At 45.6% G+C, this 26444-nt stretch overlaps 1 protein-coding gene across 1 annotated transcript in view; it reads left to right on the forward strand.

Moving 5' to 3' along the window:
* CFB (complement factor B) overlaps nt 1-26444 on the forward strand; it is an 86960-nt gene that overhangs the window by 37644 nt on the left and 22872 nt on the right. Inside the window, exons 14-23 of the mRNA XM_048487245.1 lie at nt 1995-2071; nt 8671-8762; nt 10537-10672; nt 12879-12928; nt 14307-14496; nt 17697-17822; nt 21839-22042; nt 23177-23362; nt 25507-25680; nt 25953-26048. Of these exons, the coding sequence (XP_048343202.1) occupies nt 1995-2071; nt 8671-8762; nt 10537-10672; nt 12879-12928; nt 14307-14496; nt 17697-17822; nt 21839-22042; nt 23177-23362; nt 25507-25680; nt 25953-26048 (1331 nt within the window). The remainder of the gene's footprint in view (nt 1-1994; nt 2072-8670; nt 8763-10536; nt 10673-12878; nt 12929-14306; nt 14497-17696; nt 17823-21838; nt 22043-23176; nt 23363-25506; nt 25681-25952; nt 26049-26444) is intronic.

Raw genomic sequence — 26444 nt, forward strand, 5'->3', positions numbered from 1 at the left:
TGGTAAATAGATGCTGCTGCGGCCCTGCATGTGTGTGTGTATATGTGTGAAATTCTCCCTGCACTGTTTGTGTCACTTCCAATTACTCTCTAGCTGTGTGGGTTTGCCTCTGAGAATAATTATGTAAGCTGCTTGCATAGCATATCCAATGGAGTAAATAGCATTGGGGCAGTGGTGGGATTCAGCAGATTTGCACCGCTTCGGCAGAACCGGTTGTTAAAATACTGCTTGTAAACAACCAGTTGTTAAATTAATTGAATCCCACCACTGCATTTGGGGGAGGGGGTTTTGGGTTGGGAAACGCTACCTACCATCCTGCAGTTAACCCCTTGCCCAATAAACTGATTAGCTGCTTCTGTGTCTCCAGCGCAGTTCTAACTATTACACCCAGAGTTGCACAGCAAACCTTTATTAGGCATAACTTAAGATATCTACAAACAATAGATTCTGTACATAAGTACAAAATAAGCTAACATCCAAGTTATAATAAAATAATTATATATACAGAACATCGGATATAGGACATATTGTTTAGCGTCAAGCAGTTCAAATCCATTTACATTAGGGAACGGCTCACGTTTGTCATTTTATTAAATCACGAGTGAGCCCATGTATTTATGACTTATATGTCTACGTGAGCTCAGGGTTTTGGTAACGTTTGTTGTTAATTACTTCTGCTAAAAAAAATTGCAACCTTGAGAGTTGTTTCAGGGGATCGGTCATTTAGTAAATAGGGTGCTATGTATGTTACAGGTAGGCTAGGTTTTGTTTTAAGGAGTAATATAAGTGCTACGTAGGGAAGAATAGAACTGACAGTTTAAGAGGATATGCTGGATTGAATCCACCTCATTTGATGGGCCCGGACACCATCTCTCTGAGATTGGTATGCCTTGATATCTTCCTCCCATCACTTTAGAGGGGAAGGAGTTAAACCGAGCCAGCATAAATGCTCTACGTTGAGATGGATGTTCTATTACTATGGCACAAATATTGAAATTCTGTTATTACACAATCCTGGTTCTGTACCCAAAATAATCTGTGTTCTGTATCCTATCGTGCCTGTCTGCATACATTTGTCCCACTTTGCATAATTCTAGTTTTGCTGATCTTGGAGAAGGTCGAAGAATCATGCAGGATGCTGAGGTCCTACTCCCCTCCAATGTACCAGGAAACTTATTTAGAAGAAGAAGAAGAGTTTAGATTTATGTCTCCCCATTCTCTCCTGTAGGAGACTCAAAGGGGCTTACAATCTCCTTGCCCTTCCCCCTTCACAACAAACACCCTGTGAGGTGGGCGGGGCTGAGAGAGCTCCAAGAAGCTGTAACTAGCCCAAGGTCACCCAGCTGGCGTGTGTGGGAGTGTACAGGCTAATCTGAATTCCCCAGAGAAGCCTCCACAGCTCAGGCGGCAGAGCTGGGAATCAAACCCGGTTCCTCCAGATTAGATACACGAGCTCTTAACCTCCTACACCACTGCTGCTCCTTTAGCCACCCCTCTGGCTTCTGTGGTTTCATCAGGCAACTCCCTACCACGTTCCATCTTCAATAAGGGCTAGGAACGTGCACATTAATCTTTAAACAAAAGCTGAAGTGCTCAGGAACTGATTTTTGTACAGAATCATAGTACACCTACAGGCCTTGGCAGGGGCGTATCGACCACGGGGATATATGGGGTGAAATGTCCCCAGGCTGCAGCCATTTAGTTCATGTCCCCCCCCCACACACCCCTCCTCCTGGTGACTTTGAGATGACCTGGTGCAAAAAAAGTTGTTTGGTTGTGGGGGGGTGGGAGGGCAGCCGCCCATACCGGTGGGGGGACAATGACACGGAAATCTCAGATTTTGCACCAGGCTACCTTTTCCCTAGATTTGCTTCTGGGTTACGCTTCTCTGCTGTTCTTGCTGGGGCTGTTCTAACATTCCCACCCACACCCCTCCTCCCCAATTCTGTCTGCAACATCCAAGCCAACCACAGAAACATATGCCTCCTTTGCAGGCCGGTTTGCCTTCCTTGCACCGCAGGCGCCAACAGAGCTCTGAAAAAGCCGGAGACGGCAACATGCAAGGATCACGGTGAGTACACTGGACAAGTAGAGAAACTACTAGGTGTCTTGGCATCCCAGTACAGATAGTGCTAGTTTTGACGGAAGCAGTGCTTAAATAAGGTTTTAAAATGCTCCCAGAGAATCACACGTTGCGTGAAGAAGTGTTTCCTTTTATTAGTCCTAATTTCTTCCCCCCAGCATTTTCAATGAATGCCCCCTGGTTCTAGTATTGTGAGAAAGAAAGGAAAATTTCTCTCTGTCAACATTTTCTATCCCATGCATAATTTTATAGACTTCAATCATATCCCCCCTCAGACGTCTCCTCTCCAAACTAAAGAGTCCCAAACGCTGCAGCCTCTCCTCATAGGGAAGGTGCTCCAGTCCCTCAATCATCCTCGTTGCCCTTCTCTGCACTTTTTCTATCTCCTCGATATCCTTTTTGAGATGTGGCGACCAGAACTGAACACAGAACACACACTCCTACAATTCAAGTGAAAATGCATTATTTTACAGAAGGGTGCTTTGCTGAAAATCCAAACAAATCTATTCTATGACAGTACAAGATAGCATACCTTGCATTACTGAACATACACACAAGTCATCTAGCATAATACTATAACTAGGAGTAAGTCCACTTTATGAGTTCATGTCCTTCCTGGAAAGGAAATCTGCAACCATATCGTCGTGTCCAGCAATATGTTCAGCCTTCATGGTGAATTCCTCAATTGTCCACAACCACCTCTGCAACTTAGTGTTCGAGTTATTCGTGGCAGTTTAACCCTTAGGAAGGGGGGAAAGATCAGCACCGTTCCTGTTGAGTTTAATACTTAGTGCATATATCAGTGATGGCGAACCTATGGCACGGGTGCCAGAGGTGGCACTCAGAGCCCTCTCTGTGGGCACGCGTGCACAGAGTTTGTCGTGGCGGGGGGAATCGCCCCCCCCCACATCTAGGCTGGCCTGGGCCATTGAACTTGATGTGCGTGCACTGCAGCGAGGAGGGAGGCTGGCGGGCCTCGTGCCTGTACTCCAGGGGGATGCTGCTTGGGGGCTGACAAGATGCTATAGAGAGGCATGGAGGCAGCATTATGTGAGACTTGCGGAGGCTACAGCTGACTGGCCCAGCTTGAGGGGGTTATTCAGGTTAAATTGCCGTGTTGGCACTTTGCGATAAACGAGTGGGTTTTGGGTTGCAATTTGGGCACTCGGTCTCGAAAAGGTTCGCCATCACTGGCATATATGTAAAAATAAATAAATCATACACTGGGATGGTGGAAGCAAAACACTGCAAAATACAATAATGAAGTGGAGAGAGCCCACCTTCTGCTTTTATTTTATTTTTTAATCCTGTTTCAGGAAAAATATTATTTCTTAATCATACACACGAGTCAGCATTTTCAACCATTATTGCTCAATACTGCTTTGCAAGAGAGGCTGGATAGGATGAGTCCATATAATCAAAAACAGAAAGCTACATTTTGGGAAGTATTTGTGGGTATGTAAATCCTCTGGGTTTCGTTTTTTTTTAAAGAATACATGCAGGAAAGGCAAGATAGAAGTAACCCTCATCCTACTTCGTAGCCACTGCACAGTCTTTCAAAAGTAAAAATCAAACTATGTATTATCGAAGGCTTTCACGTCCGGAATCACCGGGGTGCTGTGTGGTTTCCGGGCTGTATGGCCGTGTTCTAGCAGCATTCTCTCCTGGCGTTTCGCCTGCCTCTGTGGCTGGCATCTTCAGAGGATCTGATGGAAGTAAAGCAATATCAAAAATAAAGCCCCTTAAGGGTCGATTTCCCACTCACGATTAAATGCGGAAGACGAATGGGATGCTCTTATACGAGCAGCGAGAGATAAGAATACCAGGAAATTTTGGCAGATAGTAGCCAAAAGAACGAGCAGTCACTCTTCCCTCTGTAACACTTCTCGATCCAAGTCCAATGGTTTGATTATTTTAGTCAATATTTTCGGGGACTGTCTGCGGAAACTTCACCTCCTGACATTGACTATTTGATCAGTGAACCCTTTTGGCCACCAGTCACGGAGTTAGAAATAAAAAATCTTATTAGACATCTAAAACCTTATAAATCATCTGGGCCTGACCAGCTCCCCAAGATTTATTTAAAGGGAATTTGTGGACTGGTGGTCACCCTATATTAGCAAAACTTTTCACTGAGATCAATAACAGACCAAAATGCCGGGATTTGGACCAATGCTGTTATTGTTCCAATTATAAGAAAGGTGATCCCCTACTTACATTACCAGCTAATTATAGGCCAAAGAATTAGCCTGTTATCAGTAGCAGGAAAATTGTATGCAAAGCTCCTGCTCAATGCGATCTACAAAAGTGGATTGAGCAGAGATAAAATATTAGAGGCGGAACAAATTGGTTTTAGGAAGGGTATGCCTACGTTGCATCATTGTTTACTCCTTGATTCCAATTTTCCATAAATACATCAGGAAAGGCGTTCCAAACTGTATGTTGCCTTTTCTTGGATTTACAGAAGTTTGATTCCAGTTGGAAGGAAACAAGCTCTGGCGAAAACTTGAAATTCTGGGGGTAAATGAGACTACTCTCCTTGATAAGACTATTATACCATAAAACTTATTCCCAGGTGAGGGTGTGCACAAGAGGGAATACTCACTCAAAATTTTAACAACAACCGGTGTAAAAAAAAAAACAAGGATGTATTTTGGCCCCACGTTGTTTAATCTCTGTTTCTAAATGATTTGGCTCCAACTTTAACAGCAATAGAAACACATGTTGTCCAGTCCTAGATAACATCCCAACTCCCATCCTGCTTTATGCGGATGATGCAATTCTACTCTCTCAGAACTAGAGCTGGTCTCAACCTTCTTATGTCAAAGTAATGCGAATTGCTGCACAACTAACAGCTTAAATATAAATACTGCAAAAACCAAAATCATGGTCTTTTCTAATAGACTTAAAAAATCCATAAATGGTCTATACACGGAAGGGACATTGAACAGGTTAAATCCTTTAAATACCTAGGGATCCATCTTCAATACAACACCAAATGGGTACATGTAGAAATGCAGCCCGGTGAAGGGATGTACTGCCACAATAAAATGCAGTGAATAACTTTTTCTACTCCAAAGGCCAAAGCACATTCCCTCTGCTTTAAAGGTCTTCCAGGCCAAAGTTACAACAACTCCTTTACGGGGTTCCATCTGGATTACCGTTTGGTCCAATGCTTGGTTGAAAGATTTTGATAGCAGCATTTCTCTACAAAATATTTGGAGTCCCACATTGTGTGCCTTAGCAAGTGCTACGCTTTCAGCAAGCGGGCATGCACCTATTAACTACCAGGGCTTGGCTACTTACCTTTAAGTTTTGGATAAAGAAATGCTTTCAGCTACAGCACGGAAGCCTACTGCATAGGGCCTTAGTTGAGGTCCAAAGCTTAGAGTGGTGGAATATATAATCAATGGTAAACTCAATTCATTGGGTTTCTCATTAGAGAGTTGGTATTGAAGGACCCCCCAACAAATATATAGCCTAATTAAACTTAGACTATATATGATCAAGGAATTATCAACATCTAATCAATCGTTTAACAACAACATGCTCCCTATTGTACTTTGGTATAAACCCTGAGCCTGGCACGATGGCCAAATACTTATTACATATCCCAGATTCTAAACAACGCTGGGTACTGACTCGAGCCAGATGCAATGTTTTTCCCCCTGCCCTTTTGCAAGGCCGGATTGAGAAGCAGCCTCTATCACATAGACTATGCCCTTTCTGTCCCACCATGGTGGAAACATTGGACCACATTTTATGTTATTGCCCAAAATATAATCCCCAGAGGGAAGCTTTAGTACTACCAATAATGGGAAATGTGCCCCCCCAAATATCAATCCCAAAATTGTTAAACAGTAATAATCCTTCTATACTTGGGAGAATAGCCAATTATTTGCTGCAAGTCATGTCCTTAAGAGGTATGTAAAATAGGCAAGTACAAAACTATTTAAATGTGAAATACTCCATACCTCTGATACTCCTGGGGTATTTTAGAAGGTGTTTATAAGGAGCTCACTGTTATTTATTGCATTTTATGGAAATTTAATTAATGTATAGTATTAATTAGTATATACAGTTTATAGATCTTGGGGAAGGCTATACCTTTTTAGTAAATAGGCTATGAATAACGAATATCTTAATCCTGTCTTTTAAGTGTACCTGTTCACAATCCCGTGTACAATGGAATGGACAAAAATTTTTAATCTTCGTTATTTTTATAAATGAAGTGTGATTTTAGAATGTAAAACTACTCATAGACGCCATGTACAACTCTTTTAAATTTAGTGATGGTCTATACTCACGCTTTTGTTTCTTATGCCAATAAAGATCTATTGTATTGTATTAAATGCGGGCTCATCACTCCAAATAACCAGGTTTCCAGCAGAACTCCCACTGCCTGATTGCCAAACAAGCATTCGCCCCATTTTTGGTGCTCCCCCGCCCCCTTATTATTATTATTATTATTATTATTTATTAAACTTGCTATACCGCCCTATCCCCGGAGGGCTCAGGGCAGTGAACAACATAAAGTCATACAAAAAACATAAAAATCTTAAAACAGGTACATTCTACAATAGGGCCCGCGAGACCCATATACCACCCTCTTCCAAAAATGAGGAGGGGTCCCAATGATGTTAGGGGACCCTACTAGCGGGGGGGGGGGGCGGGGCATTATCGGCGGCTGGACTCTCCGAAGGCCCGGTGGAATAATTCGGTTTTACAGGCCCTGCGGAACTCTCCAAGGTCCCGCAGGTCCCGAATAGCTGATGGTAATGTGTTCCACCAGGCCGGTGCCAGGGCTGTAAAGGCCCTGGCCCGTGTGGAGGCCAGCCGCGTCATCGAGGGGCCAGGGATCTCCAGTAGATTCGCCTCTGCTGATCGCAGAGGACGAGCCGGGACATATGGGGTAATGCGGTACCGAAGGTACGAGGGTCCCGGGCCGCGTAAGGCCTTAGGGCATGTTATTTCAGAACCTGGAAGAAAGTGAATCTTTTGAATAAACATGCACCGAATGTGGAGCAATGGGGAAGTTGTGGGGGAGGGGGTGATTCCAGATTCGTATTTCCCGCCGCTGATAGTGACGGGGAGCTTTCTGTCCAATCAGGCCACGGCGGGGTGTGCGTGATGCGCGCGCACCCCTTCCCCCCCCCTTTTTGCACCGAAAACCGACGTCTACATGTCAATCTGAGGGAACAGGGGCAATACAAAGGAGCAGTAAACCTTGCGTTCACTTAAAGACGAATCCACGAGGGCATATTTTCCCGTTTCTACTTGTGTTCTACTTAAGCTGCATTTCCCCCAACCAACCAGTAGTGGTTGTATAGCACAGTTGGTTGAGTGTTGTGCTGATGGGTGGGAGGTTGCTAGTTTGAGCCCTGCCCAAGGATGAGGAAATTTTTATTTTATTTTAGCTCCTTAACACAATGGAGAAAGTCAATTCTGTTTTGCGCCACATTCGTGATTTCAGGCTTTAACCCTTTAACCCTTTAACACTTTAACACTTAACCGTTTTGTAGTTGTGGGGAGGGGGGTGGGAGGAGTGTGTTTGTGTCTACCTTGCATTCACTATACAATCTAGTTGTTTTAATTCATCTGTTGTTATTAACTGCTGTTGTGTTTTAATCGGTTAAGTTTTTATGCTGTATTAAACTGCTGTTGGAAACAGCCATGTTGTGAGCCGCCTCGAGCCCTTCGGGGATGAGGCGGCCTATAAATTTAATAAATAAATAAAATAAATTAAAAACAACTACACGAAGGCACGTGGAAATGGGGCTTTGTTTTAATCACCTGTTTCCACATTTCCGCATGGGGTCGTTCTGCCCATGCTCACAGAGACGTGGATCCATCCTTTTGAAAATAAAAAAAATTCCCGCCCCAGCACAACGCAGCAGCCAATCAGGATAGCCCCTGAGCGGATTGCGCGTTTGATCCGCCAACAGTGGGGACTCCTGCGTGGCTGCTACGTTTCTGGGAACAAGGGGGCAGAAGCTGCAGTGGGGACCGTGAAACCGCTCTCAAAAGGTCCCGAATCAAACCAAACCGGTTTGTCGCTACTTTCATTTCTGAAGTGGGGAATCGACCAAGGTCAAATAAGAGTGGCAGAACAATAGCCAGATAAGAGGAACTGCCAATAAGTTTCTGTCTTGCTCTGTACCGGAGAGCAGAAGAGCAGCTAAATGGAGGTTTCCTCCAAATCCAAATCCAAAACCTTTTATTAGGCATAAAACCGGAGTGTGTCATGAATTCCAAATACAATAAAAATTCATTATTGCACAACTTGCAGTACACAGAGTAAAAATGTAGCAACAGCTTCAGAGATTTCAGCATTAGAGCTATTTAGAAGCTTAGCCATTTTTATCTTATCAGAAAGGAGCATAAATCCTGTTGGTAATACAGTTCTCAAATCAGTTCTGATGTTGTTGTATTTTGAACAGTGAAGCAGAATATGAGAAAGTGAATCAGTTGTATTAGGACAGAATCGACAGCAACGCTCAATGGAGGTTTCCTACTGATTCCCCCCCACCCCACCCCAGGGCGCAAGAACACACTTTACAATCCATCTACCCTTTTCTGCTTTGTAGAGTTGGACCTGCTGCGTTTCGAAAACGTACCAGCACAGTTTATATCCCTGGACAACACGAGAATGAACGTACTGATCAAAACAAAGAAAAACGTAAGCCCTGGTTTTAGGATTCTAAGAAATACAGGATATGGAGACCTGGGATGAAGGGTAGGGAGTCTTCCCCCCCCCCAACCCCAGGCCTGAAAATTGAAGCGGAGATAAAGCCGGTTGCCACTGCTGCATTTCCTAGCTACTCGTTACGTTTTCTGTGTTATCAGATGTATATTGCAAGTTCCATGCTGAGAACATGTCAATTCCGCAGGGCCTGCAGACATCCGCCAGGCCTTTCCCAACTAGCCATTCGGATTATTTTAATGTGATAACACCTTTTCAGTCTCTGTGGGGAGGGGGAGGAGGGAAGGATGAACGGTGGGAAGGATGAATTTATGTCATCAGTTGTTATCATGACGGAATTTATTTTAAAATTATTGATTTTAAATTGTTAATTGGTTGGTTTTAAATGTGGATTCATGTTTTATATTTATGGATTGCCTGGATTCTGTTATATCCCCCCCAGAGCCTTTTGGGGATAGGGTGGGATATAAATCCAAAAGTAAACATACATACATGATTCCCAGGCATGTGTGGCCTTAGTGGTTCTCAGCCTGGGGGTCAGGACCCCTTTGGGGGGTCGAACAACCTTTCACAGGGGTCGCCTAAGACTCTCTGCATCAGTGTTCTCCATCTGTAAAATGGATAAATGTTAGGGTTGGGGGTCACCACAACATGAGGAACTGTGTTAAAGGGTCGCGGCATTAGGAAGGTTGAGAACCACACGCCACTGCTGCCAGAAGTGATATAGGAGAATCTTTAAGGGCCACTGAACAGAATGCAGTTAAAACCGCTGCGATAGTCCAATGGAAAGATACAGGAGCAGCAGTGGCATAGGAGGTTAAGAGCTCGTGTATCTAATCTGGAGGAACCGGGTTTGATTCCCAGCTCTGCCGCCTGAGCTGTGGAGGCTTATCTGGGGAATTCAGATTAGCCTGTGCACTCCCACACATGCCAGCTGGGTGACCTTGGGCTAGTCACAGCTTCTCGGAGCTTTCTCAGCCCCACCCACCTCACAGGGTGTTTGTTGTGAGGGGGGAAGGGCAAGGAGATTGTAAGCCCCTTTGAGTCTCCTGCAGGAGAGAAAGGGGGGATATAAATCCAAACTCCTCCTCCTCCTCCTCCTCCTCCTCTTCTTCTTCTTCTTCTTCTTCTTCTTCTTCTTCTTCTATCTGCGCTGGCCACTTTAATATTAGGACTTATTTTCTACAGTGGGAATACATTGCTTTCACTTCTGCTGAACAACGCAGAACCACATTTTATCTTTTGGTGGGACAGAGTATAGCTGATGAATGTTTGAAGTACACCCCCCACACACACACACACACACACCATACATACACCAGTGATGGGTATTCAAATAATTTAACAAACGGTTCCGGTGGTGGGATTCAAATTATTTAACAACTGGTTGTTTACAAGCAATATTTTAACAACCGGTTCTGCCGAAGTAGCGCGAACCTGCTGAAATCACACCACTGCCTGCACCCACAATCAAGGAGCAAACTCAAAAGTTGAAGAGTTGAAAAGTTTTGTTTCAGTTCCTGTTTTCTGACGCCTAGGAGGCTCAAAGTGAAAATTCAAACTAGGAAGTTGTGGATCATTTCGCCACCAGCCTTGATTACAAAAATAAACTTGCTGCTCAGCTTTACAGAGACTGTTGCAATAAAATAACAGCATTTGTACTTAAAGATCCCTTTACATTTGATAAATTAACGGGATGTGGATTTGCGAGGATCTAACACCCCATGTATGTGTCCCTTGCTTCCTGTAGCGCCCTAGGTGCATTTCTGCAGCGGTCCAGCATGAGTTATACTCCAACGTGACCAATGTCTCTGAAGTCGTGACTGATCGATTCCTGTGCAGTGGAGACGATGGGAATGGTGCCGTGGAGGATGCATCTTGCAAAGGTGGTTGTTGTACAATTGAAAAGCAGATTTATCTCTCCTAAGTGGTGGAGCACTAGTGTGGTGTAGCGGGTAAGAACAGGTGGATTCTAATTTGGAGAACTGGATTTGATTTCCCACTCCTCCACCTAAGTGGCAGCGGCTTATCTGGTGAACCAGATGTGTTTCTGCACTCCTACATTCCTGCTGGGTGACCTTGGGCTAGTCACAGTTATCTCTAGAACTCTCTCAGCCCCACATACCTCATAAGGTGTCTGTTGTGGAGAGAGGAGGGGAAAGGAGATTGTAAGCCACCTTGAGTCTCCTTACAGGAGAGAAAGGTGGGCTAGAAATCCAAACTCTTCTTCTTCTAAGTCGGGTGGCTAGAAGTTTTTTTAAAAATCCAGAGCACTTAACACCAAGTTCTTGAAACAAAAATCTAAAGCAACTAAGCAATAGTTCACTATTAAAACCAGTTAAAGTATCTTGGGCTCATTCCGCACATGCAGAATAATGCACTTTCAAACTGCTTTCAGTGCTCTTTGAAGCTGTGGGGAATAGCAAAATCCACTTGCAAACAGTTGTGAAAGCGGTTTGAAAACGCATTATTTTGCATGTGCGGAAGGGGCCTTAGTTCAGACGCCATGATAGGCAAGAAACTGTTGGTTAACTCCCAGGTTCAACCACCCACCCACCCACCTTCTTCCTTCACATGGGGCTGTATAAATTGAAAGCAAAAGTTCCCCTCTAACTCCAATGGACTGTCACATCTAAGTGCCATGATAAACAAGGTTTTGTTTGTTTCTTGGTAACTATTGTTTACGCGGGTTAACCAATAAACTTAAAAAAGCTCAAGAAAGCTCAAGCCGATACAGAATAAAATCGATTTGATTTTTATTCAGCCAACTAGGGCAATAGAGTATCAGAGGAGCAACACAAAATGGCAGTGTGTTCTTACTTTTATAGCATTCAAGCAGGTTACATCAAGATGGCAAAAAAGAATACACCCCAAAATGCCCACATCATCAATCAATCATACAGAAAGGTGGAGATTTTCCCTTTCCCCAAAACATTTGGGGTTGTCCAAGTCCCTTATTGGAAGATGTCAGCACCTGGTTCTTTGACGCAAAATGAACTAGGGCCCTGTTTCTTTCTTATCTGTATTGTCTTTTGTTGCCCTTCTTCTTAGACAAAGAGCCTAAACATTTTCACGTTTCTCTCTTCTGTCTCTAGAAGAAGGGCAAATTCACGGTAACTGTTTGGGAACAGTAAGACCTTAAAAACAGTTGAATTTGCACATTCTGTATAACTCTGAACAAGGGCACTGTTCTGCTGGGCTTATCAAGCTTGCTCTCAGTAACACCAGGTTAAAAGGAAGAATAGATTTTCAGGGCTCTGGCATTTGTTCTTTTAAGTTCCAGCTGGCATTATGGCTATTGCCAACTCCCCATTACAGAAAGAAAGTAATAGAGGGCAAAAAGAAAACCTTTGCTTTAACAGAGTATATTCCTCTTATGCCTTCTGCGCCTACACTATGAGACTTAGGCGTTTTCCCCACAGACATAATATCCCAAGGGAAAACTGGGATCAAACCTACCAGGTTGTTTGCATCTCGGTTTCTCCCTTCACACGGCTGCCCCGTCAGCGTGTTCAGGCCAGGAGGAAGAACTCCAGCGAACTATGCACGAGCCCCTGGTTTATTTTCATTTTCCACGTGAACATTTACATGTATGTAGTTTACGTAGTTTACATTTACGTAGCGTACGTAGTTTATGTAGATTCCCGCGCATGTGCAAACATTCCCGTTTTTCTGAGGTTCTGAATGGCTGCAGCTGCGGGGCGGATAGAACAGGTGGCAAGGCAGGAAAAATAAACTGGTCCGTCTCCTGCAGTGTTCGCATGGGAGCAGGAGCAGCCCAGGCTTTTTTAAAAGAACCTCCAATTTTGTTGTTTTTTGAAAGCCACAGGATAAGGGAAATCTTGCAGGGTGGGCCCGATTTAGGCCCAGAAGCCATGCAGAAGTTATGACTGAACCGGGATGTTTCACCTCCTTATCCCAGGATATATTGGCCGTGCGGAAAACGCCTTGGAAATGCAATTTAATCCAGGCGTGAAGTACTGGCAAGTTTATGAGGTGTATGAATACAACAGAACCTCGCTCTTCTTTGGGGGTCAAAGCGATCTGAGACAGTGGGGCTCGTGTCGGCTTCTAACACTTGTTTTTTCACAGGTGAATCAGGGGGGTCCTTGTTTGTAGAGAGGCGAGCCAGATATATTCAGGTAAGCAAGACCCTGGTGGTTTCACTTTGTGGCCCCTCTTGCTTTTACAAACGAGAACCAAGTGATCTTCCAAAGGGTTTTCTGATACCTGACCTTCTCTTTTAGTTCTCCATATGAGCATCACAAATTGATCAAGTTCATACAAGGCTATGCAACTCAAACTAGAGCTAAGTGGGCCACCCATGCATAACCTCAGCACATTATCAGTGCCATCCCTCAGCACGTTATCATCCCATAAGAACATTTTAGGTTAGGAGGAGACATGACTAGCTGTTATGGGGAGCAAAGAATATAAGGCATCCTGGCCAGATCAGGCACACTGAAGGGAATTTCAATTGTGATCAAGTGTGGCAAAAAGTCTTCTCGCCAGAATTGCCTTGAAGGTACTGTTGGAGTTGGTCCCAGTAGCTGACATTCAAAGGTATATTGCCTGTGACCATGGAGGTAATACACACTATACTGACTGGTTGCCACTGATAATCTTAAAGCCATTTTAGTTATGGTATTCCCCACACCTCGTTCAATAATTATGTAGTCAGTAGTTGTGTGGCGTTCACATATTAAAGGTGTTAACTTTTAAGGCCTTGCGCTACCTGGGACCTCCGTACCTGCGGGACTGTCTTACCCCATATGTCCCGAATCGGTCTCTGCGCTCATCAGAGGCCAACCTACTCTGCGCTCATCAGAGGCCCCTCAATGGTGCGGCTAGCCTCCACCCGGGCCAGAGCCTTTACAGTTCTGGCCCCGGCCTGGTGGAACGGTCTCCCTGCAGCTGTCAGGGCCCTGCGGGATCTTAATGAGTTCCGCAGGGCCTGCAAGACTGAGCTGTTCCGCCGGGCCTTTGGGGAGGCTGGCCGCTGATGGCCCCCCTCCCCCCACCTTTATAACATCAGTGGATCCTGCCATCCCCCCTCCCCTCTTTCTTTTAGGGGACTTGATAGTAGGTGCCATCTATTATGTTGATTTTAGTATGCTGCGTTTTAATGGGGTGGGGTTATATTTTATATAGAGCCAAAATAATTAATATTTAATGGATCTTTGGTCTTTGGCCTTATGTGCTCTATTTATGTTTTTGTTGTTCACTGCCCTGAGCCCTCCGGGGGAGGGCGGTATATAAATATAACCAATAAATAAACAAACAAACAAACAAATAAGTATATATATATATATATTCCCAAGGCATTTTTGCTATTGCTGTGGGGGTTTTTTGATTGGTGAGTCTTCCTCTTTTTTTGCACATTTCACTCTTGCCAGGCTATACTTGAATGACCTTGATTCTCTAGATAGATCTTGTGCAAATGGTAATTGATCTCTTTGTCCCTGTGAATTGCAGGTGGCCTTTTTAGTCTTGATCTAGCTTCTGTGTCTCTCCTTGCAGGTGGGTGTAATCAGCTGGGGTACATTTGATGCATGTGGAAAGAAGGGAAGAACCACGGAGTCTGGACACAGAGTTCGGGAAACACCTAAGCGGGGTCAGAAACCACGAGATTTCTACATTAGTCTGTTTCGCGTGCAGGACTGGCTGCGGCACCATCTGGCTGGATCCTTGAGATTTATTCCTCAGCAGTGACCCCCCCCCCTCCCCATTTTCACTGTTACCTAGAATTCTTCCTGGCTACTGTTGCCAAGTTGCCAGACTTCGTGATGCATAATAATAATTAAAAAATCTTTTGGTGAAATTACATTATTTGTTCTGATTTATCAAAGGGTCTTGTTGCAAACCTTGGAATCGGTTTTTACTGGCAGAGTTCAGCCTCAGTGCACATGAAGCTACCATATGCCTCTGTTACCCAGGGTGGCAACACAGCCTCTCAATATAGTGGGGAAAATTAGCTTTAGAACAGACTACTTATTAACGTTGCAAGAGAATCTTTAATACCAGTGTATACAGTGATCAGCTCTCAGAAGAAAATCCACAGAGAGGAATATAATGCAAGTTTGACAATCTTTATTGTAGGGATAAGGCCGAGGTGGGATCCAGCAGGTTCTCACAGGTTCCCGAGAGTAGGTTACTAATTATTTGTGTGTGCCGAGAGGGGGTTACTAATTGGTGATTTTGCCATGTGATTTTGGCCTTAGTTACGCCCCTCCTCTCAGCAGTAGCGCGCAGAACTTGAAGCAGTCTAGCAGGAGGTGCACCAGCGTGCGTGGCAGCCTGCGCCTGTATGCGATTCTGCTTTTCATCGGACTAGCATGACCAGCGCAGCGGCTGCGTCCTTGTCACAGCCCCGCCCAGGGAGATGCCCCTACCCCCGGAATGCCCGGCCACTGCCCCCGTCATGCCTCCTCACCTTGTGCCTCCATTGGCTTACAGCCACAGTTTGAATCCCACCACCATGGGAACCTGTTACTAAAATTTTTGGATCCCACACTGGGATAAGGGGTTCACAAGCATTGGATTCAACTCAGCAAACATGCACACACAGAGTTCCTAAGATATAGACAGGTTTGAAAATAGATTTAGAATAGAAAAAGGGTATGGGGTACATGGGTGATACAACCTGATCGTGAAGTGAAGAAGATCCAGGGTTCAGAGCCAAACAGCCAGCCTCTGGTTCCAGGGGGTGCAACACGTTGGGCACAGTGACACAGACGGAAAAGTGTCAGAGCCACTGGGCAAATGGTTTTTTTGGAGGGTGGGGGATTCATAAGATGAAAGACCACCTCTGGGGGTGTCAAGCCAACCCCTGGGGGATGTCAGGACAACCTCTGGGAGGTGTCCAGGTGGATTGTTTGAGAAACAATGAGCGTACTGTAAGGTGGTCAAAAGAAGTTAGTTACAGAAGGGAGTATCTGGATTAAGATAATCAGGGGAGGCCATGACATCAGGAGTCTTCTTATAGATAAAATGAGTACAGTCATACCTCGGGTTTCGCTAATAATCCGTCCAGCAACACTCGGCGAAACTCGAGGCTACGCCGTATGCGCATGCGCTACGCAAACGGCATAGCAAATTTACGCAAATGGCCGTAAATTTATGCCGTTTGCGTAAATGGAACCCGAGGCGACCGGCGAAACCCAAAGGCGACGAAACCCGAGGTATGACTGCATTCATTCGGCATGGCTACTGTGTATCATATTGACAACACATTCTTCCTTGGCTGTGAAACTGAAAATATGCTGACATGACAAACAGACTGAAAGCATGAGAACCGGAAAGCAATTCTTTTAGGCTATTGCCAGAGAATGGGCTCCCCGTCTTTGCAATGCCAGCATCATTCTCTAGGCTGGCACGTGGGCAGAGGTACCTGTGAATAAGCATTCACCCCCCACTATGCCAGGGTGATATGGTAACACCTCTGTACGTGAGCAGAGTGCTATCAGGTAGCCACAGCCAGAACTGGAGAAGAAAAGTTTTGTGCTCTGAATCTTTCATGTTATGGCAGATGACAGCCCTGGCCATTCTCATTTTAGAAAATAAACATTTCCAGCAAACTGGCAGTGCAGTGGACTTCCCCAACACAACTGCCCCCATTCCTTTCTGTGTCTTGATCCTTTTAACACCAACCTTTGTGCAGCAGTGGCGTAGGAGGTTAAGAGCCCGTGTATCTAATCTGGAGGAACTGGGTTTGATTCCCAGCTCTGCCGCCTGAGCTGTGGAGGCTTATCTGGGGAATTCAGATTAGCCTGTACACTCCCACACATGCCAGCTGGGTGACCTTGGGCTAGTCACAGCTTCTCGGAGCTCTCTCCACCCCACCTACCTCACAGGGTGTTTGTTGTGAGGGGGGAAGGGCAAGGAGATTGTAAGCCCCTTTGAGTCTCCTGCAGGAGAGAAAGGGGGGATATAAATCCAAACTCCTCCTCCTCCTTCTTCTTCTTCTTCTTCTTCTTCTTCTTCTTCTTCTTCTTCTTCTTCTTCTTCTTCTTCTTCTTCTTCTTCTTCTTCTTCTTCTTCTTCTTCTTTTTCTTCTTCTTCTTCTTCTTCTTCTTCTTGTGTGTGTTGTGTGTGTGTGTAGAGTGGGATTTGCAAATAAACACAAAAATATGTGTGTGTGTGTGTGAGGGGTGTTTGAAGTTAATAAAAAACAAACTGTGGATGGGAGGAGACTATGTATTGCTCCCCTTGCTATTCAAACATGAGCCGGCACTTGGACTTGAGACCCGCTGGAGAGGAAATAATTGGGACGTATGAAGGGTAGAGCTTTTAGTCAGAACAAACAAATTCTTTAGGAGGGCACAGATAAAGCCTACATGCCAGGTGTTTTGGATTTCCTGAGAAATCGTGAGCTAGGAGTTTGCTAGGCGACAGTTATCCCGTTTCCAAAACATACCTGCCTGTTTCTCTTCTAACAGCTGCAAATGTTTAGCAATCTTTCTGTTTTCTTTCTTGTCCAAAAAATGAGGAAGTTCTGTTCAGTTTAGCTGGGTAAATAATGTAATGTTAGAAAATGCAAACACAGGGGGAAGGGTAAGAGGTTGGCATGGTTGGCTATCAATTTAGCATCGCCCGCTAACAGTTCCGTGATCCCATCCAGGATCCTCCCCCGCAATAGTTATCCTCTGAAATTTGTAAATTCTAAAATTTCATATTTGTCCAAGCTGGGGATTTCCCTCTCAACCTTGCTTCATTTCCCTCCTTAAAGACATTCGGGTTTCCCCCTCTTTCGTTCCCTGAGGGAGTCTGGATTCCTCTCTACCTGCTGACCACAGAAATCTAGTCCGATTGCTTAACGGACTTTGTCATTTCCCAAAACTCAGTGGCTTTCTCTGGGTGGGGTTTCCCAATAAATAGCTTTGTGAAGCGAAAGTCTAAAAATTTCACAAGTTATCAGAACTGCAGCTCCTAAAATAGAGCTGGAAACTGCCAGCTGGACAGGAGAGACGAAAGGAGAAGCAGAAATGAAGCTGCAACTTTTCTACATAATCCTTGGCCTTGGAGCATTTTTTGCAGGTAAGTTAACATATCCCAGAGTCAGCTGCGAGATATTCTTTGTGCTGTTATTTTTCCCACAGTTTCTCGTAACCTGCAGCTAAGGCAACGTCTTGACAATACAGGAATAATTCATCTAGGATATTTTGTCTGCCAATCTCCTGCCTCTCCTCCCCAATAGACAATGTAGAAATTCTCCAGATATGTTCAAAACACCCGATGGATTATGTATGTCTTTGGCATTCTTCGCTGTTGGATTTCCATATTCCTTGATGGATTGTTTGATATTTGACAGCTGACATGGAATGGAAACTGATTCTTGGCTGCCTTTTGTAGCTGACCAGCATTTACTGTTATGGACAGCATTTTGATACTCATATTTAGTATTTAGCATTATGTAAATACTGAGCCAAAATATTATGTAGAATGACATGCAGTGACACCCAGTATTTAAATGCTGATCTGATGCCGTCGTTCATGATGGCCAGCAAAATAAGGAAGAGATGTCAAGAACCGTAGAGATCTTGAATTTTAAATATAAACTTTCACATTAAAAATTGTTGCGGCTGATCCCCCACCCCCCAATGGTAATGAGAACAGCAATTAGCAATGCTGAGCCACTGACAAGCAGGAGAGAGGCTTATATAGAGTCAAAAGATACCAAGATTCTGGTTTTCAGAGTTAGTGGTTGGGTTGTACCACTTCAGACTGAACATGCATCCATTTATTTATTTTTGCCAAATATAGAAAACTAAATATCCGGGGAAAGGTCTCTTCTGTAGCTTTCTCCCTAGTATTCTAGTTTTCTAAGTGTGAGGAAGATTTTGGGGGGATGGTGATAGAGAGGGTCATTTTGGGCAACTGTGGGCCATGGTGGTACAGTCCAATGCAGATGTACAACTTCACAAGACAAAATTGTTCAGGGGAGACCTTTAGTGATGTTTTCAAATTGCTACATGCTAAAGGTGGCGGTTTGTGTGTGTGTGTGTGTGTGTGTGTTTCTAAGTTTTATTTTACTTATTTCTGAGAGAAGTGGAAATGTCTTGATAAACGTCTGGATAAATAATGAGATTTCACCTCTTTTTTATTGTGCCGAATGTGGTAATTTAAGAAAGCGGTCCCGTATAAAAGAGAAGCTGGATTAACCATTACACTAAGTTTACTAAAGAGCAGGGTCACTTACATGTTGGAAGCCAGGCTGAGGTCTGGGAGTTTTATAATGGCGAGTGAGTGTCAATATTGCTCCATCCATCTTCAGGAATAGTAAACTGTGGAGTTCAGATATGGGACGAGAGGGAGTTGGTTTCTTAGCTTTGAGGCTTCCTGGTTGGTTTATGACATCATGGTCGATTTCACTGGAAAAATGAAAGTGGATACAAACCGGTTTGGTTTGATTCGGGCCCTTCTCAGCGCGGTTTCATGGTCCCCACTGCAGCCTGTGGCCCCCAAACGACCCCTGCTCCAGGCGATGCAACAGCCAGGCAGAATTCCCCACTGTTCACGGATCTGCCATGTGATCCGGTCAGGGGCTTCCTGATTGGCTGCTGCGTTGTGCTGGGGCGGGAACTTTCATTTTATTTTTTACACTTCAGATCCACGTTTGCACGAGCATGCGCAGAAGTACTGCACGCAGAAACGGGGAAACAGGCGTTTTTAAAGCAATGCCCCGTTTCTCTGCTGCTTTGTCTCCTCGTATCCACGTGGATATGCGGTGTAGCGTTCCTTTGTGTTGCCTTTCACACAGAAAAGCATTCTAAACCAGCCCCATGTCGCCACGTATCCACATGGATTTCAGCTACGTGAAATTAAAAAATAAAAGGGCTGCGCACACATTGCGCGCAACCCACTGCGTCCGGATTGGATGGGAGGCTCCACGTCACTTGAAAGGGCGGGTAGCTCAAATCCGGATTCACTCCCCCCCAACTTCCCCACCACTCCAGATTGACCACACGTTTTTCTAAAAGGTCTACTTTGTTACAAGTTCTAAAATAACGCGTTCTTGTGGCGGGGGGCAACAGAAATGGGGTGAATGCGTGTTCGGCACTGGTGTAGTGGGGAGTTCTGCAGGAAACCTGGATATTTGGAGTGATGAGCATACATCTAATTGTGAGTGGGGAATCGACCCATGTTTCTCCAACAACCCGGGGAAAATAGCATCCTGCCTCTTCTTTTCTTCTTCCGATGATTCGTGGCAACCCCAAGAGTTTTGACAAGAGACATTGCCCACCTCTGCATCACATCTCTGGTATTTTTGGAGATCTCCCATCCAAATGCTTGCCAGGGTCGACCCTGCTTAACTTCTGATATTTGACAAGATCAGGCTAGCCTGGTCCAGTTGAGTCCGGGCTTAATCTTCAATTCAAGCTTAATAGGATGTTGCTTACCAGGTGATGTCATTTACCTCAGTGTCATGAAAAATCCAGCTGCCTGCTTCCACACAGTGAAGCCTCTGCCAAAGGGGCAAGACATTTGTAGGTATCCCTATCTAATGAAGGCAAGACCAAAGGGAGCCAGTGTGGTTAAGAGCAGGTGGATTCTAATCTGGGGAACTGGATTTGATTCCCCACTCCTCTACCTGAGTGGCAGAGGCTTATCTGGTGAACCAGATGTGTTTCCACACTCCCACATTCCTGCTGGGTGACCTTGGGCTAGCCACAGTTCTCTGAGAACTCTCTCAGTCTCACCTCACAAGGTGTCTGTTGTGGGGAGAGGAAGGTAAAGGAGCTTGTAAGCCACCTTGAGTCTCCTTACAGGAGAGAAAGGTGGGGTATAAATCCAAATTCTTCTTCTAATTTGATAGTGAGAACTCAGGCAGTTTGGAAGGTGAAACCCATAATACCATACTAGACATGATAGGCATCCACTTGTACTTGTATTTATTTATATGACTATTGTACAGCCAACTTAGATATGATGGATTCCTTGAGGCGGTCATGAGGATGCCGTCATGTCCACGTTGTTCCCCAGACATATATAAAATGGAATGAGGAAAGCTACTTTCTGACATACAGACTTATTGTTTGCCCTTGGGTTTTTTGACAGCATCTCCCTCCAGATAATTTAACCAAATTATGCAGTACAACACAGAAGAGAAAGGAAGCGAGTGAGAAACCCACTGTATTAAATTTTTCAAAGCGTGACTCATTCTATATCTAGGCTGACCAGACGTCCCGCTTTTGGCGGGACAGTCCCGCCTTAAAACAATTTGTCCCGCGTCCCGCGGGTTTTTTCAAGTGTCCCGATTTTTGAAAGGCTGCCGCACTGCCTTCTGGGGTGCAAGGCAGTGTGGCAGCCTCCCGCGCGCACAGCCACAGGAGCGCACGGCCTTCTGGGGCGCTCCCGTTTCCCGCCCCGTTACAGGGCGGGTAACGGGAGCGCCCCAGAAGGCTGTGCGCTTCTGTGGCTGTGGCCGCCCGCTTGCCTACCTGCCAGTCCGGTTCACAAAGGTGACCATCTGGTCACCTTATCTATATCATCTCAACTGATATGCACTTTGCAGCTGGATTTTACTGTGTGAAGTAGCAAAATCCACTTTCAATCGTGAAAGTGGATTGAAAGTGCATTATTCTGCACGTGCGTAAGGGGCCACAGATTTACTTTTTAACCACTTTTTAACCACTCAGGACATATGACCTGTTGCATGAAAGCAATAGACCTAATCAGTAGCTCATCAACCGCTCAACAGTTCAACACAGTGCAACATCAAGTTGTTTACATACAAACAACACTTGACACCTTCAGGACTTAAGTGACACAAACTTGTAACATACCAACAGAAATGGTCTGGGAGGAGAAAGCCCCCCAATGTTGTGGCATTGATCCATATCTGTCTTCCCGGCTTGCCTTTGGCACCCAAATCACTCACCAGGGCAATCCAGTAATGAACCCCCAGTATCTAGTATATTCAGAGCAATTCTTAAAATATTGAGGGGGCTCATTCACCCACAACAATGCCAGGATTGTGGCATCAGTACATAAGTTGCGCCTGCCCATTTTTGTTCTTAACCCTTTCCCCACTATGCTTGATTCCTTCCCAGGTGTGACCGATGGAGCCTGTGACCCCCAAACAGCTGAGATTTTAGAGGGCAACTACACATGGTTGCAGGAAGGGGCTGTGCTGAAATACACGTGCCCGGATGGAAAATATCCTTATCCTACTGAAATCCGGGTTTGTCACGGCTCGCGTTGGAATGCCCTGAGGGACGCGCAAAACAGGAGTGTCAAAAAGGCCAAGTGTCGAGGTACGTGGGCAGATTGCTTGGAGAGCCAATGGCACAGAGTGGCACTAATGTTAGTTTCATATACACATATATAGCAGATCATGGGCAAGGGGCGGGGGGGGGGCTTAGTATGACCCTGGAAGGCTTTCACATAGAGTTGTCAACTCCAGGTTGGGAAACTCCTGCATATTTAAGTAGTGGAGGCTGGATAGATGTAGGTATACATATCAGAGATACTTAATTAGCAGAGATGCGGAAGCAGCATCCAATAGAAAAGAGAGCCAGAGATACTTTGAGTTGGTTTCTATAAATGTTTATTAACTGAAAGGGCAGGGTTACATGGAATAAAAAATAAATAAATGCTGTCCTGCTCTGTTCCATATTTACAGCACTAACTGCACACTTAAGTTAGTTTAGGATCTTGCTTTCCTAAAACAAAGAAAACAACTGTACAACTTCTGGTATACCAATAGCTAATCGACAAGTCAACTCATTCAGTGGTGGGATCCAAAAATTTTAGTAACAGGTTCCCATGGTAGTGGGATTCAAACCGTGGCGTAGCGCCAATGGGGATGGGCGGGGCATGACGGGGGCGTGGCCGGGCATTCCGGGGGCAGGGCATTCCTAAGCGGGGCTGTGGCAAGGACGTAGCCGCTGCGGCGGTCCTTGCGCGGGAAACGAATGCACGCAGGTGCAGGCTGCCACGCACGCCGGTTCACCTCCTGCTAGACTGCTTCAAGTTCTGCACGCTACTGCTGAGAGGAGGGGCGTAACTAAGGCAAAAATCACGTGGCAAAATCACCAATTAGTAACCCCCTCTCGGCACACACAAATAATTAGTTACCTACTCTCGGGAACCTGTGAGAACCTGCTGGATCCCACCTCTGAACTCATTACAATATGGCCTCAACTTCCTGTTTACATACAAACAGATGTTAACCCTTTCATGACTGGTGGTGACAAACACTTGCAAGTACCAACTGTAGGTCAGGGGATGGGGATGGGAAGGATATAAGCCAGCCATTTTCTCCAGGGGAATGGATTCTGGTAAGCTGAATATGCCTTGTAATTCCAGGAGATCTGCAGGCCCCATCTGGAGACAGGTAACCATACTAAACGGAAAAATGACTAGGCCCCACTTTCTCTTTCTTCCAGACATCCGATGCAGCAGGCCCCTGGAGTTTGAAAACGGCCTGTATGAACCCCGACAGCCCTACTACAACGTAAGCCAGGAACTCAGGTTCGAATGCTACCAAGGTTACACACTGTACGGGTCCCAGAACCGCACTTGCCTCCCCCACGGGAAATGGAGTGGACCAACAACTGTTTGCGACGACGGAGGTGAGTTTCATGGTCCACTTGCATGTGGCACCTTTCAGAAAAGAAGTTAGTAAAAGAGGCTGCTCCCTGCCTTCTCCATTAGGTGTTCCTGTTACCCTTTATTTTTGGGTTCCAGGATCTTGCCTGGTATTCAGTTAACCCAATAACTGATACCAAGGATGGAAATAAGAGCCATTTATTTTGCACCTGCAAAAGGCACTCTGTCAGCAGGAAGCTCAAAAGAACAGGCGCACTGTGACACAGGTTACAATTCCTTTTATACAGTTCAGTTAACATGTGTCATGGCAATAGCTCCCTGATTGGTTCTTTTATGTTGCCACCCGAGGACAGGACCACCCCTTCTCTGAGCCCTTTAACTAAGGTGACCAGATGGTCACCTTTGTGAACCGGGACGGGGGGCCGCAGGAGCGCACTGCCTTCTGGGGCGCTGCCGTTTCCTGCCCTGTCACAGGGCGGAAAACGGCAAGCCCCAGAAGGCTGTGCTCCTGCGGCTGCGCGTGCGGGAGGCTGCCGCACTGCCTTGCGCCCCAGAAGGCAGTGCGGCAGCCTCCCAAAAATTGGGACAATTTAAATAACCCGCGGGACGCGGGACAAATTGTTTGAAGGCGGGACTGTCCCGCCAAAAGCGGGACGTCTGGTCAGCTTACCTTTAACCCAATGAACGCGCAACACTCATGGCTGGGGAAAATTACTTGGCCATAGCCAATTATTTTATAGCAATAAGAAGCATGAGGCGAAGCATGGGATTCTGATCTGCTTTGTAACACTGGGCAACCCTTCTCAGGGGTGCCTCCCCAGGGCAAGTTGCTCTTCCCACCACCCTGCTGGCTGGTGGATGGGATGCCCTTGCCACTGCCGTGGAGCTCCGGCAGGCGGTCGGCCTCTTACTGGAGTTTCGCTGCAATGCTCAGCTGGGTGGTCGGCCTCTTGCCAAAGCATTCATACCTAGCTTCCTCCCCCCAGCCCCTCAGATCAATTCCCATGCGCCAAACTGCCACAAGAGTGGGGCCCACCCCGCCCCCGCCAAACACTTCTTGTGCCCCCAGCCACTCGCTCAACACTGTGTGGATGTCATGGAGCCTTCTCGTTGTTTATTTTATTGTTCACCCTTTATACATATGATTGTACTCCTGTCTATCATAGTAACACCATTATCAAATTTGCCGATGACACAACGGTGGTGGGGCTCATCTCTGGAGGGGATGAGTCTGCCTATCGGAGTGAGGAGGACCAATTGCTCTCATGGTGCAGGGAAAATAACCTGGTTCTTAATACTAACAAGACAAAGGAGCTTATAGTGGACTATAGAAGGAATAGCTCAGAAATTCAGCCCTTGACTATAGATGGAGATCAAGTAGAGCGGGTGGCTAGTTTTAAATTTCTGGGCGTTATGATTAAAGAGGACCTGGGGCGTACAGACTGCCGCGGTGGATAAGAAGGCCCAGCAAAGACTGTACTATCTGAGACTGTTAAGGAAACAACAACTGAATGGAAAACTCCTGGTGTCCTTTTACCGCTGTGCTATGGAGAGTGTTTTAACCTACTGCATCTGTGTATGGTTCTCCAGTTGCACAGTGGCAGATAGGAAGGCGCTCCAAAGGGTGATCACTACTGCACAGAGGATTATCGGCTGCCCTCTCCCCTCCTTGGAAGAACTCTATAATTCCCGAAGCCTAAAGAAAGCCCAAAATATTCTGAGAGACCCGTCTCATCCAGCACACTCTCTTTTTGAACTGTTACCATCTGGAAGACGATACAGGTCTATCAAAACTAGGACAAAGAGGCTTAGAGACAGCTTCTACTCTAGAGCTGTGGCTATGCTAAACTCCGCGGCTTCGTGTTGATGTGTTTGGGGCTGTGTAGAATGGGTGGAGGAAGGGGAAAGTGAGGATGGGGTATGAGTCTGAAATGGTGTGCATCGAGGAATGCTGCTGTAAATTTCGTTGTGCGTTCACAATGACAATAAAAATGCTCATGCTTATGCTTATCCCTAGAAGAAGCCCTTATCTTTGTCCTCTTTTGAATAATTGGAAGATGTTTTTAAGTGCACATACCACCCCAGTTGTGTTGTTAACACACACACTCACTCAGATGTGTTATACAATGGCAGTATCTACAACCATGTCATCTCTTCTTCCACTCAGGTGGCCAGTGCCCCAACCCTGGAGTCCCTATTGGTGCCCGAAAAGAAGGCACCCGGTACCGAATAGAAGACCGAGTCCGCTACTACTGTGACAATGGACTTGCTCTCATGGGATCCAAATATCGGATTTGCCAAGAGTCAAGTGCCTGGACTGGAACAGAACCAGAATGCCGTAGTGAGTAAATGGTGGGGTGTCCGGTGCTGTTAAGTCGCTTCCAAATTATGGTGACCGTGAGAATAAATGACCTAATTAACAGCTTTTCTCAGGCCTTACAAACTTATGAGGACCATGGCGTCCTTTATAGAGCTGATTTTCATACAGCAACCCTATGAATTAATTACCTCACAAACGTCCTTCATTCATGTCCAGGTTCTAATTTCCATAATTCTATATGGAGTTTCTATATTTCAGTTTCTAATCTCCATATTCTCCCCTTTCTAACTCAGGCCCATTCACCTACGACACCCCAGAAGAAGTATCTTCCCAGTTCGTCGCGTCCCTCACTGAAGTCGCAGAGTCGTCAGATCCTGATAAAGTTGTTTGTGAGTTTTGGTGAAAGGTGGAGGGATAATGGGCTTGTGGCGAGGATCCTTTGGATAGTTGCCAAAAGGTGACCAGGGGTCCCCTAATCTTTTCCAGCAGGCATATTTGAAATCCTGTCATGGCATTGTAGGCATAGCCATACAATGGCTGCCATAAAATGGCTGCCACAGGCGGTGGGGTGAAGCCAGACATAAAAATTCCACAGCTTAACTGCAGTTACGATGTGTATCCTTGTGCTGTGACGGCAGCTGCTGCCAAAACACTTGTAGAAAATCTCAACAACCAATCAAATCTCCAACAGTCAGTCACAAGCCTTGCTGGGCAAAAGTCCTACTTGGTTAGGCTGACCAGACGTCCCGCTTTTGGCGGGACAGTCCCGCCTTAAAACAACTTGT

The sequence above is a fragment of the Sphaerodactylus townsendi genome, linkage group LG03 (genome assembly GCF_021028975.2).
Source record: "Sphaerodactylus townsendi isolate TG3544 linkage group LG03, MPM_Stown_v2.3, whole genome shotgun sequence".
Taxonomy (NCBI): Eukaryota; Metazoa; Chordata; class Lepidosauria; order Squamata; family Sphaerodactylidae; genus Sphaerodactylus; species Sphaerodactylus townsendi.